This window comes from Protomyctophum bolini (genome assembly GCF_963924005.1).
Source record: "Protomyctophum bolini genome assembly, chromosome: 2".
NCBI lineage: Eukaryota > Metazoa > Chordata > Actinopteri > Myctophiformes > Myctophidae > Protomyctophum > Protomyctophum bolini.
The window spans coordinates 29,936,895-29,954,231 of record NC_137863.1 but is presented as its reverse complement, the minus strand read 5'-3'; the positions used below and the strand labels follow the sequence as shown (position 1 = coordinate 29,954,231).

The 17,337-nt window shown below is 42.3% G+C and overlaps 3 protein-coding genes across 5 annotated transcripts in view; 1 reads left to right on the top strand and 2 right to left on the bottom strand.

Moving 5' to 3' along the window:
• dnah3 (dynein axonemal heavy chain 3) overlaps positions 1-5,246 on the bottom strand; it is a gene marked incomplete at its 5' end in the record, with an annotated part of 42,585 nt that extends 37,339 nt beyond the window's left edge. The window contains 6 exons of the mRNA XM_080790349.1: positions 67-262; positions 1,820-1,945; positions 2,575-2,773; positions 3,363-3,540; positions 4,268-4,441; positions 5,178-5,246. Of these exons, the coding sequence (XP_080646475.1) occupies positions 67-262; positions 1,820-1,945; positions 2,575-2,773; positions 3,363-3,540; positions 4,268-4,441; positions 5,178-5,246 (942 nt within the window). The remainder of the gene's footprint in view (positions 1-66; positions 263-1,819; positions 1,946-2,574; positions 2,774-3,362; positions 3,541-4,267; positions 4,442-5,177) is intronic.
• A 3,861-nt stretch (positions 5,247-9,107) lies between these two features.
• On the top strand, positions 9,108-11,360 carry cenps (centromere protein S). The gene is made up of 5 exons (XM_080775166.1): positions 9,108-9,271; positions 9,726-9,849; positions 10,193-10,226; positions 10,940-11,006; positions 11,201-11,360. The coding sequence occupies exons 1-5, from the start codon at positions 9,242-9,244 to the stop codon at positions 11,312-11,314; spliced, it is 369 nt and encodes a 122-aa protein (XP_080631292.1). The 5' UTR covers positions 9,108-9,241; the 3' UTR covers positions 11,315-11,360.
• A 47-nt stretch (positions 11,361-11,407) lies between these two features.
• Positions 11,408-16,507, bottom strand: tardbpb (TAR DNA binding protein b). 3 transcript variants are annotated; one of them, XR_013964814.1, is made up of 6 exons: positions 15,720-16,507; positions 14,770-14,933; positions 14,407-14,559; positions 14,103-14,273; positions 12,931-14,016; positions 11,408-12,235 (listed from the first exon to the last, which is right to left on the bottom strand). XR_013964814.1 is itself a non-coding variant. In XM_080775144.1 (5 exons), exons 1-5 carry the CDS (start codon positions 15,958-15,960, stop codon positions 13,516-13,518), a joined length of 1,230 nt encoding a protein of 409 aa, XP_080631270.1. In that variant the 5' UTR covers positions 15,961-16,507; the 3' UTR covers positions 12,303-13,515. The 3 variants fall into 3 exon arrangements, 2 of the variants coding, with proteins under 2 accessions (XP_080631270.1, XP_080631271.1); XM_080775144.1 differs by lacking the exon at positions 11,408-12,235 and having other exon boundaries at positions 12,303-14,016; XM_080775145.1 differs by lacking the exon at positions 11,408-12,235 and having other exon boundaries at positions 12,303-14,016; positions 14,419-14,559.
• Between the last annotated feature and the right edge of the window lie 830 nt (positions 16,508-17,337).

Here is a 17,337-nt window from a genome sequence, read left to right as displayed (position 1 = left end):
CAGACAGACAGACAGACAGACGGAAGGACGGACGGACGGACGGACGGACAGACGGTGAATCCAAACCTGATGTATGCTAAAGAAGTGCAGCAGGTCCTCTAGTGATGCTATGACCATGCTACGCAACTGGAGAGACATGAGTGCAGCCACGCAGGAAAATAACTCCTGGGCGCGGACCGGAGCCACTCGGTCACTCTGGGGCACCAGGGGAAGCCACAGCTCCTTGTATGTGACAAACAGGGACGCACAGTGTGGCAGCCACCTGGAACAGAAAGAAAAAGGTGTGGCATTATCTAAAACTTTTTGCATTGCTTGTTTGTGAAATCAATTGGGGCTGAGCAATGGTGTGTGCTCTAATAACCGAAGATAAATTGTGACAGGGTCAATGATGGTACAACAGCAGAACAAGCTCTTTATTGTCCAGTGCGAAACAGAATCATACGGTTATGCAGCTTTGCTATGTTGTGGCATTTGATGAAAACTGTTACAGGAGAGTAGAAAATGGATACAGGGAAATTACTCAAAGTCATATATCGGTTTCATGTACCATCTCTGGTCATACTTGGGGAAGACATGACAGTGAGACCTTAGAGCTAAATGGAAAATTGTGTAAAAGGAAAGGAAAGGTACAATGTTTACCCAGGGTAACTGGACTAAGCTCAAGAACTTGTTTACAGCCAGGTCCTGCTCATAGAACATTTCATGGTAGGGGTTCAATGCCTTGTCCAAGGGCACTTCAGCGGTGTTAATTTTAACGTGCCGGTCCGGGGATACGAACTAGCGACCTTCCAATATCAAGACCGCTCTGCAAACCGTTCGGCCACCGCTGCCTGTCTACTAGGCTTGACTGAACAAACCGAACAAATGGTATCTAAAGCAGAAGCTCATTGTGAATAGTGAATCAACACATTGGTGGCCATTACCAATTCCAATGAGAAGGGTTCATGTTCAGCAATGCAATCAGAGTGCGTATAGTATACATACAATGACCTGATGGGGGGGGGGGGGGGGGGTGAGGTGTCCACATTGCCTTGTCGCTCTGGATTAAGAGCGTCTGCTAAATGCCTAAATTGTAAATTGTAAATTGCCTTAAGTGTCAAGTGCATCTGCAACTACAGTAAGCTGAATTTCTATTTAACCCATGAAAACCTGACAATTTAGATGCTGGCTTTTTTATTTTTGTGAAAAACATGTGGGGGTCCTTGGCACAAAAAGGTTTGGGAACTACTGATTTAGAAGGAATTTGTAAAAACAAACGACCTCAGGCCTTAATTGGGATGGAATGAGAAAATTGGAGAAGCAAATGGTTTTCTGTTGAGAAAACACATGTGCGTGTGGCAGTGCACATTACTGTGTCTTCTGCCATGCCCAGAATGGCAGCATAATGCCAACAATGATTCAGGAGAGAAGAGGTGAAAAGGTCACCACTTACCCGTGGCAATGGGAGGTAGTTCACCTATTATTGAGGATCTGATTACGAATGAGTGCTGCTTCCAGCGGAACATTGGCTCAGTCCTGTAATGCCTCCTCATTATGTATTAATCAGTCTCAGTCTCTTAGTTGCCACTCTACGTCTAACACCAAAAGTGCCTAGGCTATTGATGACCTGTTACTGCTGTACATTGCACAGAGGAAAAGAAAATCTGAAGGGTATGGGTACGGGCCTTGATTATATTTCTATCCCCAGTAGAATATGTATACATTGAAAAGGTCAGTCAGAATCTCTCAGGATTATTAATTAAGGATGCACTGCTTGACAGTTTGTGTGACTAACTGATAGACTAAATAGTTAGTTTGTTAAATAACTGAACACACTTACTTGTGGATCAATTGGTCTCTGGTGGCTTGGCACTGTCTCCGGACCAGCTCTTCAAACTCAGATGGAAGAAGGGGGAGGTCGGATGAAAAAAGATCCGCCAGTCGCACAAACCGCAAGGAGGAGAAACTGAAAGGAGATGGAGATTAACAAGATGCGGCAATGCCAGCAGTGGCGTGGTGGTTGAGATGCTTGTCTCCAGAACAAGCAAGCACATGATACAGCAGTGGTTCTCAAACATTTTCGTGTCAAGAACCCCAAAATGTATGTGCATTTGGCTGTGAACCCCAATTTGAGAACATTTTGTGCCAGAAACTTCCATAAGAGAACATTTGTCAACAATTAAAAATAATAACAGATCTACAAGCTCACAAAGGGTTGCATTGTGACCAGTTATGGGTTTCTAGATCAGCTCATTTCACTGAATGTTCTTCATCATGCGTTTATATAATGAATTGCATTTTTATGGCGCTTTTCTATGCACTAAGTGCCTACTCAAAGCGCTTACAATGGTTCATTCATCCATACATTGGGAGGTGAAGCGGCAAACAGTCGACGCCAGCGTCCTCACTTCCCACCCCCAGTCCAACCCTTGATGCTGAGTGTCAAGCAGGGAGGCACTGGGTCCCATTTTTAGAGTCTTTGGTATGACCCGGCCGGGGATCGAACCCCGACCTCCCAGTCTCAGGGCGGACACTCTAACCACAAGGCCACTGAGCTTGAGAATATGCGACTTCTACGAAATCAGTATTAGTTACCTGTTGAGCCAAGCATCATGCAGGAGATGCATCATGTGGTTGATAGTGAACAGGTGCTGGCTCAGCCAGTCACGAGCATCCCTGTAGCTGGCAGCCCAAGGCACCGGCGCACGGATCACCCTCCTGGGAAAGGGCCTGATGGGAATGCAAGATATGGACAGACGCTGGCGCTCCAACGGGTCCATCAGAATGTAGTCCACTGGAGGGGGAGAGATAGATGCCAAACGTGGAGGTGTGATCAACTATTGGAATTCACCATTTGCTAAGCTAGTTTATTTTATATTATGTAAGTAAATGCGTAGATCTCAGCACAACACAGTGAACTTCAAAGCCGTTTGTCCCAGCAATGGGGCTAGACAGGAATGCTCATACCGGTTCATACTGGCAGCCCAAATCAGATTTTTGGCCGAACTCCAGAATGGCTTTATCAAGACTGAACAACAAAATATTTATGCCAATCAGATTTTAACCACATTGCTAGGTAGTTTGAAATGCCTTTCAAATCTGATTTCCAAATATGTGTTTCAGTTTGTACACTCTGGACACTTAAGTCTGTCTGAATAAGTGTGAACAGTCACTCCGATAAGGATTAGATTGAAAAAACAAATAGGATTGGCCATTTGGCCTGCAGTCTCAACAAAGCCTAATTTTCAATATTATCAGAACTGCATTGACCTTGTGTCCCAAGTTTAGATGAGTCACTGATCACCAGGGATCACTGGTCTGAACTCTGAATATAACTCTATAGTCAGTACTGGGATTTATAAGATCAACATTTTTGTCATTACCTATGCTCTTCTTCATACTGAAGTCATAGTCATGGCTGACCTCCTCCAACAGGCTCTGGTGGGGCCTGGTACCATCCTCCTCTGAGGTGGGAGGCAGCAGACGCGAGAAGCTCTGCTGTGGAGGCCGAGAGGCTAGCATGGAAGTGTGGATGCCATGGGCAATGTAGTGCACATACCTCTGGGTGAGGAAAGTAAAAAGAAAAGTTTACTCATTTTGAACTCTTTTCATAATTTGCCTTGGTGACGTTTGTGTAGCACACAACTTTTAGATGGCATAAAAGCATGTGCATTGTTACAGGGCCAACAAGAGATCACATTTAGCATGGTTGGGCCAAGCTGGACAATATCATAGAGGCTATACACAGAATGTTCACCTATTATGATCAGAATATGGAATCTGTGGTTAATTCATCAAATGCTTGCCTCCAGATCTCTCTCACTAGATTCTGCCTCAGTGGTCCAAACCAACTTCTCCTGACTGTGCATGACCTCCAGCTGCTCTTCAGGGGTCAAAGGTGGGCTGCTGGGCCTCAGGGGGTCTCTTGGATTGGGCTTTGTCCCAGGTGAGGTTGAATCCCTTGGAATAGACATACGATTCATAAAAGGTGCTTGCAAGAAAAAACACCAAATGGGTTACAGCAATTCTTTAAAGAAATGTTATTTGGTATTGTGGTCAAAATGTGTGATTTTTATGTTTACCTTCCTACTGGAGGAAGCTTTTTTCTTCTAGATGGCAGGGATGCTGAAAGACTGAATTAAGTAAAAAATAAACTCCTTTTGGAGCACACATTTCCTCAAAGTTAAAAAGTGCTCAGTGGAAACTGTTCAATATTTAAATAAATAAAAGTATTGAAAAAGTTTGAAAGGATACAATGTCGAGGTGCGTTTCTCGTGGATCCATGGACATTTTTGGATCTGTGCTGAAGGTTATGAATCTTCAGGTCCTGTGCCCGGGGGCTGAAGTTGTTGCCAATGGACTCACTGGGAGTACGGTGATGCCGCTGTTCCTTAAATGGCACTGCTAGTGTCCAGGTGTTGTTCTGGAGGATTGGTGGGTGTTGACTACACCTAGAAACAATCTGGAGAGGAGAGGAGGTTTTCAAATTGAATTTGCCTTTGCTCGTCTTCACTGTGATGTGGCGGGTGAGGAGCTAAACATAGTTGGAGACGGAGAAGGCATATTTTACCGTGGATAGACCATAGAGCTATAAAGGATAGACATGGTCGAATGAGGAGACTGAAGCCCTGGTCGAAATGAGGACGAGTACATTTATCAATTGCTTAAGGAAACACATAAAAGCACTACAGTGTAGCCTACAGAATATTCTGTCTGTCTCTGTGCGTAAACATGGAGTGCTGTCACTGTGTGGGGACGGGGGAGTAGGGACTTTCATCTCGATAAACATTTTGTGCAGCTGTCTGTTCTCAATGCGCTCAGCGCTGTGCCTCCATGCCCAAAAGAACAGCGCGTGGCTGCGTGCGTATAGTGAGAGAGAGAGAGAGAGAGAGAGAGAGAGAGAGAGAGAGAGAGAGAGAGAGAGGGTGAGAGAGAGAGGTCCAGTCCCCGACGGCACGACACATGCACGTGTGACGTTATAATTTTAACACCATAGATTTCACTGTGTACTGGCTATAGTTTATGAATTGAACACATTGATAAGTTCCCTGCTGCGTTTCCTTGCTGCGCTTGACACAGCCAGTGTGAAGGCAAACCACAGCAAATTAAATATGGAAGAATTCCAACTTCACCGCCCATTCGCATCGAGTCTACCGAAGTATTAGGTGAGAATGTGACCTTAGTGTAATCTTTCTTACTTGATAAAGGTCTGAGGGTCCCTCATTGCATGTCTTTGGCAGAGCTGGAGGTTCTGTGGCATCATCCATCTGCAATTCAGAAGCAGACACTGAGGAAATACATGTTTAGTTTATTTATGCTGTATACTTGAAGGTGCTGCTAAATGTTTTAGTTTTAGTTTTTTTAAAGCCAGTAAAATAATTAGCATGATCTTACATAAATCTTTGTTGTTGTTTTCAACCAAAATAACAATTGCTTCTACTTCAGGCAAATTAAGAAATAATGCCTTTAACAGGCATTGTATATGCCTGTGCATGTGTACATGCTCTCAAATATAATAGACTATAACTTATTTGACATAACTTACATAATGTGTACCACATAATGAATGTAGGCTACCTTATGTTGGCCTTAAAGGACCACTTTTCAACCTATCTTCATGTAATTGGTCCTCTCACTAATGTTCATGATAAAATAGGAGATTATTTTCCAACTCAGTCTGTGTCTCGGCTGTGGGCTCAGGGCTGTTCAGAAATCATTGATGGGGAATCCATAAGCTAATAGAAACTGCAGGGTTTCTATTACTGGTTGCAATGCGAAAATTTAAGCATCGTTCTCACAATAATAAAAATCTAAATATTTTATTTAAAAATAAATCTGCCTAACGATGATGTCACTGGTGGACATGTTTCTGAGGTGTCCACAGCCCTCCTATATAAACAGACAGAGTAGAAAATAAATTTGGTATTTTATAATGAACACATTAGTGAGGAATTACCTATATGAAGATAGGTTGAAAAGTGGTGAAGTTGTCCTTTAATTAAAAGATCATCCCCAACTTTAAAGTAATTTTGGACCCCCTTTTTCTTCTTTCCATTTGTCCTTCTACCTTAATTGCGTATTTATTTTATCTATTGTCTTATATTATATATAAAATGCTATTGCTGTGACTGCCCTCTCCTGTTATTCCATAATGAAGACCAGCTGTGTGGCGTAAACATGTTCTTTATTATGCAGTCACTGTACAATAAAGCGTTTTAAAAATTGTTCCAAGAGCATCATTGTCCAAATACGTTTTACTCACTTGAGCGCCTGGTGGCCCTGGTTATCTTTCCTGCTGCTGTCAATATTTTACCATGTGGTCGTTTATACCACCGTCCTGCTGCTGTCAATATTTTACCATGTGGTCGTTTATACCACCGTGCTAAATGAGCACTGAGCAGTTTCGTCGGGCTTTCCTGTGACAACGTGACCATCAGGTAGTTAACCAACTGTCTTCAACATGGTAAATGCCAACAGAGCTGCATGTTTTGCCACCGGGGGGGACATAATATTGTTGCTGAAAGTTGCTACAGTGACAGAGTAATGTCCATACGGGAACTTCACTTCCATGGCAACAGTTTTGTAAACAAGCAACCCATGGAGAAGCAGCAGTACTTCCTCCTTGACATTCAAGAAGGACCAGACTTTTCAGATCTAGACAAGGAATGGAACTGGCTGTAAAATGTTTAATGTAGACGTTTTACTTGTATGTTTTATAATTATTGATTGATTGATTGATTGAAATCTTTATTAACAGTTTGCAGAATTACAGTACATTTCAAGCACAAACTCAATACAAAGACTGTTAACTGTGAGTGGACGACCCAATTAAGCCTTACACTTGTTTACAACAGGGTCCACATTGTTCAATTCATCAAAACATTTAGAGACAAACAAATAGACATTTCTATGTAGTTAAAGAACAGAACAGGAATTCATCATATAGGAAGCGAAAAGGGAAAAAAAGTATATATACAGTGAGGGGAACAGGGGGATAAAAGAAAAGAAAACGAAAGACAGAGTGTAGGGCGCCTGCACACAACACCATGCGTTGATGCCATGTGTGCATATGTGCAGGCACCCAACACCACGTCCATACAAAAACATAGTACAATCCATAGTACAAAGACAGAGTGTAGGGCGCCTGCACACAACACCATGCGTTGATGCCATGTGTGCATATGTGCAGGCACCCAACACCACGTCCATACAAAAACATAGTACAATCCAGATACAAATTCAGCTTTTACAGAGGCCAGTTTCGAATTGCAGCCATCCGTAGGTGCCCTTTGAGAGCAGTTTTGAAGGAGCCAAGGGATTCACATGTCTTAATGACTGTTGGTAGGGCGTTCCACATTTTGGTCGCATAGGAGCGAAAAGAATTTAGTCCCTTGTTTGTGCCGAATCTGGGTTGTACATGGTTTGTTGCACTCCCTCTGGTGTTGTGGGTGTGGACTTCGTTTACATTAAGGAAGTATTTAGACAGGTACATGGGTATCTTGGTGGTGTATCTAATCTTGTGGACCAGACCCATTGCAAGATGCTGTACTCTGTCGTCGACCCTAAGCCATCCCAGCCTGTCAAAGTGGGCAGGGGTGAGGTGGGTTCGGGGGGTGAGGCCAAGTAGGAGCCTGACCAGTTTGTTTTGGGAGGTCTGGAGCCTTGTTTTAAGGGCCTTTGAGGTGCTGTGGTACCAGGAGGTGGATGCATAGTCAAAGAAACCTTGTACAAGGGCTCCTGTTAAGGTCTTCAAGGTGTTTTTGTCGACCAGTGAGGAGATCCTGTAGAGGAATCTTGTTCTTTGATTGACTTTTTTGATTACGTTGGTGGCCATCTTATCACCGGAAAGATTGGCCTCCAGGATGGAACCTAGGTAGGTAATTTGATCCTTCCGTGTGATAATATCATCACCAACTCTAACCAAGAAGCCATCTGCCTTTTTGAGATTACTATTTGATCCGAAGAGAATGGATTCAGTTTTTCCCAGGTGTAAGGATAGTTTGTTATCAGCGAGCCAGGTGCAGATTCTACCGAGTTCAGAGCTGAGGGTCTTTTCAACCTGCAGTTTGTTCCTGTCCGAGACCAGCAGTGCTGAGTCGTCTGCGAACAGGAACAAGTTGCAGTCACAAGCTGAAGTCATGTCGTTTACATATATTAGGAACAGTAAAGGCCCTAGTATGCTTCCTTGTGGGACGCCACAGCTCACTGGGAGGGGGGGGGACAGTGTTCCGTTCACTTCCACCATCTGTTCTCTCCCCTCCAGGTAGGATTGCATCCAGCTCACTGATGTGCTATCAAAACCAATAGCTTTAAGCTTGTTAACCAGTATGGAGTGGTTCACGGTGTCAAAAGCCTTTTGGAGGTCCAGCATGACCATGCCGCAGTATTTTCCAGCATCCACCTCGTGTTTGATGTGGTCGCTCAAATAGAGAAGGCATGTGTCAGTGGAGTGGGATGTTCTGAAACCAGATTGGAACTCGTACAACAATTTATTAGTGGCAAGATACTTTTCAACCTGTTCATAGACTATTTTTTCCATCACTTTCGAGATGGAGCTTAGAATAGAAATAGGGCGGTAGTTGCCGGGTTCTAATTTGCTCCCTTTTTTGTACAGGGGGGTTACTTTGGCCAGTTTAAAATCTCTGGGGACCTGTCCTTGTTTGATGGAGAGGTTAACTATGTGGGTGATGACTGGAGCTATGGAAATGGCTGAGTCTCTGAGAAATTTGGAGGGAATATTGTCATGGCCAGTGGCCTTGTGGGGTTGGAGGGCACTCAGTTTCTTAAGTACCTCCTCAGTTGTTACCATTGTCATTTTAAAATCATCATTAAGGTTGAAGGTTACAAATTACAATACAATTTGAAATGTGTTTACTTTCTGCTGCCTATACGTCACACTGGTTTTGTTTTGAGAGCGAGAGAGAGAGAGAGTAGTTCAGGATTCAGGTTCCACCAGTTAAAAAATAGAACACATACCTCTCTCTAGCGAGTGAAATCGATATTGCATCTGTGTTGAGCAAAGGGGGAGTAAACCAAAGATAGGACTATAGAGTACTTTAAGTGTTGTTTCACTCCAACCCAGCAGGTGGTGCTGTGATTTTTGTCACAAGAAATTTGTAATAACAACATGGATGACATGTTTGAGCCGCGAAACTTGTGTTGTGTTAGTGAGAGGATGTTTTAGAAACAAGATAGTACAGTATCCTAATGTCACATTTAGCATTGTTTTGTATAATTATCGACCAAGTTGTTCTTTTACAGAATGTCCACGGAAAATGAAGAAACACGTCAGGTGAGAAGGCTAATGTCTTTGTACACTATAGGTCAGTCTGTCAGATCTTTTACTTAAAAAGTAACAATACCAGTATACTACCAGTGTAAAACATACTTTTGTTACAATTAGCTAAGGGACCTGCATTCAAAATCTTTTGTAAAGTAGGCTACAAATGTACTGTCAAAATATACTTACTAGTAAAGTAGTCAAATCTAGCTGACTCATAATCCAGATTGTGCCTTTCAGAATCATATCTGACTGTAATTACTAATTATTTATCACATTAATGTTGCAACAGGTAAAGGTAGAGCTTATAACTTGTAGTGTGGGAATTAAGCTTATCCAATAAGAGGTTACAGGGCACTAAATTGTGTAGAGTAAAATGCACTTAGTTAGTAATACATGATTGATCAATGATCACCATGGTCCATGATACATTTTTAGCATATGGACTTTTTGTGTTTCTTTTTAGAGACTAAAGGCTGCGGTTCATTACAATGTGGGACGCATGTGTCTGGCAGTCGGAGAGAAGGGTGAGAAGGAGTTCAGTCGACATGTCATGGCAGCGATAGCTGAAACTACATTCAGGCAATGTGGTGAGTATCAACTAAGATGCACAGTTCCTATTTAACTGACTGAGTGTACAAACTGCAGGTGATGAGTCAATTACACATTTGATTGAGAACAGCATAAGAATAGTCACCACAAAATTATTTTGAGGTGTTACAATTTGTTTTGAGGCTTCAGACTTCAATAAATAAAAAATAATGGAACAGTTTTGCAGAATTCAATTATATCCTTTCCAAGTGAGATAAAAGGCTAGTATGATCCAGCTTGCTGCTTTGTAGCTGCAGCCATTATCATTAGCTACATTTGAGATGAGTTTTTCCATTGGCTGAATGTCACCTTCCATTTGACTGATTGTGTTCCTTTTTCTAGATGTATTTGCAAAGGACTTGGAGGCTTTTGCTAGGTAAGGACTGGTTTGCAGCATTACAATGTCCTTTGTTACTCTGGCCTAGGTAGTTGAGATCAGTTAAAACTCTTTACTATAGTAATCATTGCTAGTTTGTTCAGTAACGGGGGTCTCAGTACCCATTTATCAATTTTAATTTCAGTTATTCTGTCTGCTCATTTATGACACTTCCAGTTTCACTTAGTTATCTTTATCTTGTATGCGTTCTTTCCTGGATCATATTGGTATCCTCCTGACCTGAAATTGTATTTTGGCTTACTGAAGAACTGTAGACACTGACAGCTAGACCCGTACTGAACACTCAATAACAAGGATTACTATTAGAATATTTAAGAAAATGACTTATGTACAGCGCCTTCAATTCTATTTATGGAAGCATGTTGAAATAAATCTGCAAATGACATTTCATATAGATTGAATTACATTTCTACAGCACATTAGGGCCATAGAAAAATATTGTGGAACCAGACCGGATGTCGCCATGCCATCAGAAATGTAAAATCTCAGGTGGCTTCCCATTCTTTCACATTTGTGCAGTGAAGTGGAAGAAACAAATATATATATCAAAACTGCAACAATGAATGTATGGTCACAAATGTGTAACATGGGGCCTTAAGTCTTTTAGCAAAACACCTTTGCCATGGATAGCTAGTACATAATTTCATGAATTGTTTAAGAAATGTTCCATTTACTCTACTTTTAAACCATAGACATGCAAAGAGAAGCACAATAAATGCAGAGGATGTGAAGCTCTTAGCACGTCGCAGCAAAGCACTGGTGAGTTAATCTCCCATCATTTGGGATTTGTCTCCAGGGATTATGGTTGCATCAAGTGCTAGTTTATCCAAACATGACTAATGTTTCTATTTAATCCCATTAAAAGATTGGCATTTTTTTTTCTTCAGTAAAGTCAATTTCTGTAAATATTTTACAGCAGACAACCAATTTTGTATTAATTCTTTATTTTTCAGAGCAAGTATATACAGAAGAAGAGTGAAGAGCTTGCCAGTAGCAATCAGGAGAAGAGGGAATTAAAGAAGTCTACTGGGAAAAGGAAGAATGTAGACACTGAGGACATGGAATAGAAGGCAGACAGGCCTCCAGTTTGGAGAATAAAACACTTACCCATTATTCACCTGTTCTGTACACTTAATGCATATGTCAGCTCAAAATACTGTTACCCAAAATTCTACAAATAACCCGTTTTTGTCCAGGAGCCTTTGGCCTCTAATATTATTTGTTCAACGGGTGACAATTTACAGCTAAAAAGAAATATGATTGGAATTTGGGACCCCTGGGCAACCAAGAGCCGTAGTATACGTTCAAGTCAACTATAATGTATGAGAATTTGTTGGAAATTACTATCTTCACTTTTATATAGACAATTCTGAAGGTGTCTTACACGAGCATCAGATTATGCAAAAACTCTTAGTTTACTTCACTACATTTCGTTGACTGGGGTCCCACTTATTATCTTTGTTCAGTTGGCTGGAAAGATGACATAAGTTTTGTTCAAATATGCTGCTGAGCCAATAAAAACAAGCTATGACACTAAACTGAAACTGGGTATGCCATCCTCTTGAGCCATGGGACTTGGCCAAAATAAGGTTAAAGTGATTAAAGCAATATTTTTTAAATTGTTTAAAAGTTAACTTTCCTGCAAAAAAATGCATCAATGACTAGAGAATATACCATAAACCCTACATTCACGGCATGTAATCTGTGCATGCACAGAACACATACACAATGTAATTTCTTCAAACATTGTAATCGACACATCGCAGAGTCCAGCCCCTCTGGGGTGAAATCCAACTTCATTACGCAATACCTATAGACTATAAATACAAAGACCCACCTTCAGACAAGCTATCAAAAGTGGCAAAAAGACAGGCACAACCCCATGTCTGAGGGCCACACAAAGTGTTGGAACTTCAGTCTTCGTCCTTCAGAACAGTGACTTCAGTCAGGGTTTAGACGGAGACCTCGACCAGCAGAGCCCAAGGTCCCTAAATATGTGAATCAAATTAATTTCTTTGATAAACAAAATCGACACAATTAACATCAACATCAATATCTAATTCAAATGGGCTTTATTAGAGAACTCCCTTCATTTGACATGTTTTAAACACCCCTTAAAACATCAAGAGCTACTGAGCATCATTTACAACCACACCACTCCACGTTCTCACACCAACACTCACGTCCCCCAAGTGTCTTCAGCAGGTGTCATCCACATCAAGTTCACACTTACAGATCAATTCAATAAACAAGAAAGCACACACCATACAGCATCCAGATCAGATTATATAAGCAAGACAAATATTCATCACAACATTCCACTACGTTTTTGATACTACTTTTGCACTTGATATATTAAAGGATAGGAAAATGGCAAAGATAAAAAAAGGAGATCTTGAAGTACTAATTAAAGAATGTCCATGTTAGGGGAGGCGCTTGTAGCATCTGCAGCTTCCATTCACACACTCAAAAGCAGTCAAATTGGGCCCTTTCATCGCACAACCAGTCCTTTTGCACTCTTCTCTCATCGCACAACCAGTCCTTTTTCACTCTTCTCTCTCCGTTCGCTCACTCATTGCTTCACTCTTCGCCACAAGCCATCCTCAATCGCACTCATCTGTTCTTAAAATGTCAGTTGCGCAGTTCTTTCCATTTAAAAGTGGATAAAAATGAAAACACCCACCGTCTCTTTAGAACATGCGGAGTGAAGCCGTTGTTTGATGGCATAGCATTTACAGATGGAAGAGGGAGTTGTGATACTGATATCACCACAACAATGCTGCCAAAGAGTAGCTTCCTCCCAGGAAAATGGAAGAGAGGTGAACTGCAGAAGAAATTTTAGTGAAGGCTTTTCCATGGAACTTGACGGCAAATAAAGTTGCACTTTAAACATTTACGTTTCAACCAGATTCTTCCCAATGCAAGATTGCATTCCAAGTAGATGACAGTTGGATGACAGTGGCCCACAAACATTATTCATGCATTTTCAGAATGACCATATGTCACATTTTACAATGCATGCATTAGAGAATCCAGTTGAAATAAATCAAGATAAAAACTTGACAAAGGAAACATTAAAATAGCACTTAAGTCGGACATCCTGTAAACGACTGACTTCAACACTTTCTAAATTAAATCTTTAGCATTTTTCCCCCAAATGTACAAAACATCTTTCACATAAGTATTCAGTTCAGATACGCATAACACCAGAAATAAATTTGTAAAAGACTCATCTTTCTCACAATACTTACCATACAAAGTATATAACTTACATACCCCACCCAGATGATTTTGACTCCATACTGGACCCAAATCCTGAGCTAAACCCACTACCACTGGTTGTAGAGTTTGATCCAGTGCCCCAACCTAGACTGGCTGAGCCGGTGCCATAACTGCTGTTGGCTGCACTGGAAAACCCACTCTGCTGATCCCTACTAGAACTGGTTCCAGTAGCAGTGCTTCCTCCAGAGGTGGAAGTCTGCCCTTGCTGGCTGGCCAGCATTCCCATCATACCCCAACTGCTCTGCAGAGCAGCCTGAGCAGCAGCCATCATGGCAGGGTTCAGGCTAAAAGAACCAAAATTTGCCAGATTGCTGTTGGTGCTGCTCCCTAACCCACGACTACTACCACCAAATCCTTGAGAAAAACCATTCCCAAACCGCCCTCCACTCCCTCCCATCCCCCTATTGCCATGCTTAGGCTCAGCGTTTGAAATGTGCACGCTGACCCCCTTGACAATTAGGTCCTCTCCACAGAGAGACTGGGCAACCTGCAAAGAAAGACGGAGCATGTCAGCTATGAGGAACAAGAAGTGATTGTAAAATTCTGATTTGCCCAATAAAATCGATTTAGTACCTGGTCATCTCCGAAGGTGACAAAAGCAAAAGCACGGAATGGCTTGGGGATGAAGACATCAGTAACCTCGCCATACTGCATAAAGAACTGTCTGAGGTCATCTGTGGTCATATCTTCCGTGCAGCGGCCAACAAACACCTTCCTGCACCTCATGGGCTCGTCAGCTCCCTGCTGTGTTGGCAAAAAATACAATACATGTTATAAAAACAGCGCAAAGCTTATTACTGATGCAGGCCTCTCAGTTCAGACCTCCATTATATATTGTGTAATTTGTTCCATGTCATGCATAAAGGTGGATATTAACCTCGAACCCAACCTTTGAGTTTGGGAGTTTGCAGTCGCACCATCTTCCATCAATCATATGACGCTGGGCTACCACCTTATCTTGAGCTTCATATTCAGTAAACCTCACAAAGCCAAAGCCTTTGGAGTTTCCAGTCTTGGCATCACGCTTAACCTGTATGGGCGAGAATTACATGACGATCAGCCATTGTCTTGTTCTTAAGTACATTTAGTTAGTTCCTTGTACCACTTCATGTAAGATTACTTTAACAAGTCTTGATGGGTCAACGTTATTAAGGGGGTAGAGCCGACTTCAACACTAATTGGGTATACTTTAGTTTAACGTTAAGCCCCGTTCTGTAGCCATGTTTTTTTTGTATCTTACCTGGACCATGATGACCTCTCCAAATGTGCCAAAGTAGTCTTTCAAGTCCTGCTCAGTTGTTTTCCAAGGAAGTCCCAATATTATCAAGTCAGACGTCTTCATGTCACCCCTCTTCATCTTCACGGCTGATGAAGCATCAATCTCGTCCATCTTGCGTTTGTTATCTAGAGATGTATGAACCAAAAAGTTAAGTCAATAAATCTTAAGCATCAAAAACAGTACATTGTAAAAATGAACACATGGGTTCTCAGTGTGGGGTTCAGTGGCCCCCAGGGGTCCTTGAGATGGTCCCCACTCCCCAGCTAAATTATTTTATACTTGCAGTCTAGCCGGCAACAAAGTCTTATGCACACCTGATAAGCTCTGAGACGGTGCGTAAGCAGGGCTCAATTGTATTCAGAAAAAAATGCACAAAGACCCACGAACACTTTATTTAAGCAACGTTTCAGTGAGATGCCTGAAGGTTTTGTTGAAACGTTGCTTAAATAAAGTGTTCGTATTGCAAGTGCAGACGGTGTGCGGCCAGTGCGGGTCGTTGTGCAGTTTGTCTGAATACTTACTCCCATTTGTTATTGTGTTTACAATCTATTGTTTATTTGGCCCTGTGTTGTGTGCTGCTATGGCAACTGATTTCCCCTCGCGGGAATAATCATCTCAGAGAAGAAAAAACCTAATCAAAGTGGGGGTAATGCAGCCTAGGCTAGATGTATTACTGATACAGTACAATTTAAAAAGCCCCTGGTGCTTTTTCTGTTGTCTTTTAAGCATAACAGAGTACCGTTATTATAAAACAAGTCTTTATTCAATCAATACCATTGAAACGGTTGAGAATCAACCGGCTTACAGTGTGAGAGGCGGAGAGCTAGACATACATTATGCATTACAGTGGCCATCTAGGCTGACAAAGTGTAACGATACACTTCAAGTGTCCCGAGTCCTGTAACACACACCTTTTGGGTAGTTGACCACGTACACCAGGTTCCCCCAGCCGTTCTCGGGTGCGTGGAGGACCCCCTCCACCAGGCGCACTCCCCGCATGCACTGGGACACGGGGCTGCGGAAGCGCAGGCCGCAGGCCCCGGGGAACTGCGCGGACACAGTGGACAGCAGGATGGTGCCGTCGTCCTCGGACGGGATCTCCATGGGCTCCTCATTCTCCTCCTCCGCTACGCGAATGTACACTTCGGCCATTGCTATTACTGACGGGGGGGGGGGGGACTAACTTCTTATCGGGAAAAAAAAACAGTCACTCCAGTTAGCTTTCTAGCTTGCTAACCACGCTTCTTAGTAGGCTAACGTTAGCAGCAGGACTACGGACTGCTCCTTTAAGCAAAAGGGAATGTTTTGCATTCCCCGCTTACTGCTGATTTGGAGGAAAAAATATATAAAAAGTGTAACTTTAGCTCAATTAAAGGTTGTGGTTTTAGTTCGTTTTATAATATCCCGTTCGTTCCGTCGCTCAACGCAGTGTGGTGGTCGGCCTCCCTTCTCCGTCCTCGCGCTGTTTCCTTTGTTCCGTCGATGTTTTGAATGGAAACTGCGTAGTTCTTCCTCCGGATTGCTGAAGAAATAAAACAACCCGTTGCTTGCTTGTAGTTAAATAGTACACACAGTGTGTTGAATAGCGGCAGTATCGGCGCAAAACGGATGTTTTTCTTTAACTGTACTACAATAAAAGCGAGCGTTAAGACTGTTTCTCGGAATGGAAAAAACAATTCTAACCCTCTGCTCCGCTCGATCAAAATGGCATTATCTAACATCCAGGCAGGAAGTACGTCATCACAAGCTTGGACCAGTGTTGCCATGTTTTACGTGATTCTGCGAGAAACAAGCAACCAGGTCTATGAACCCCCCCTCTCTCTCACACACACACACACACACACTAAATTCAAATGGCTTTATTGGCATGAGAAAACACATACGTTTACATTGCAAAGCAAAAAGTGGAACAATACAATTACAAACAAAACAACATTTATGCACAATTGAAAAGTCAGACTCCAATAAATCAAGGATCCAAGATCACTCGATGCAGACATAGCAGTATAAAGGATGCAGATAGTGGAGGAATACATGATTAGTCGGGTTGTTATTATCCTTCTATCACAGCAGCTCACGAATCTTGCTGCTGTGTTTGCATAGTGTTGTACTTTTTGTCATTTGTCATGTTTTCAAAATCTCTGTGGGTGGTTGTGATCTGTGGGAAGTATGTGTCTGATGTGTTGGTACAGCGGACAGACGGTTAGGAAATGTAGCTCAGTTTCCACTTCATTTTGTGTGCAGTGGGTGCATAGTCTGTCTTCTCTCGGGAGACAGGTCTGCCTATGACAGCCTTTCTTGATCCAAGACTGTGCTCACTGAGTCTGTACCGTCTGTACCTAGCTAAGATTTCGCTTTGGGTCGGTTACTGTAGCTACTCAGGTAATTCTGCCCCAGTGTATTCTATGTTTAGGGCCAGATAGCATTCTGGTTTACTCTGCTTTTGCGTTGCTTCTTTCCAATGTGTCAGGTAGTTTTCCCTTTTCTGTTTTATAACACGCCAACTACACATAGAACTAAGCAAGGCAC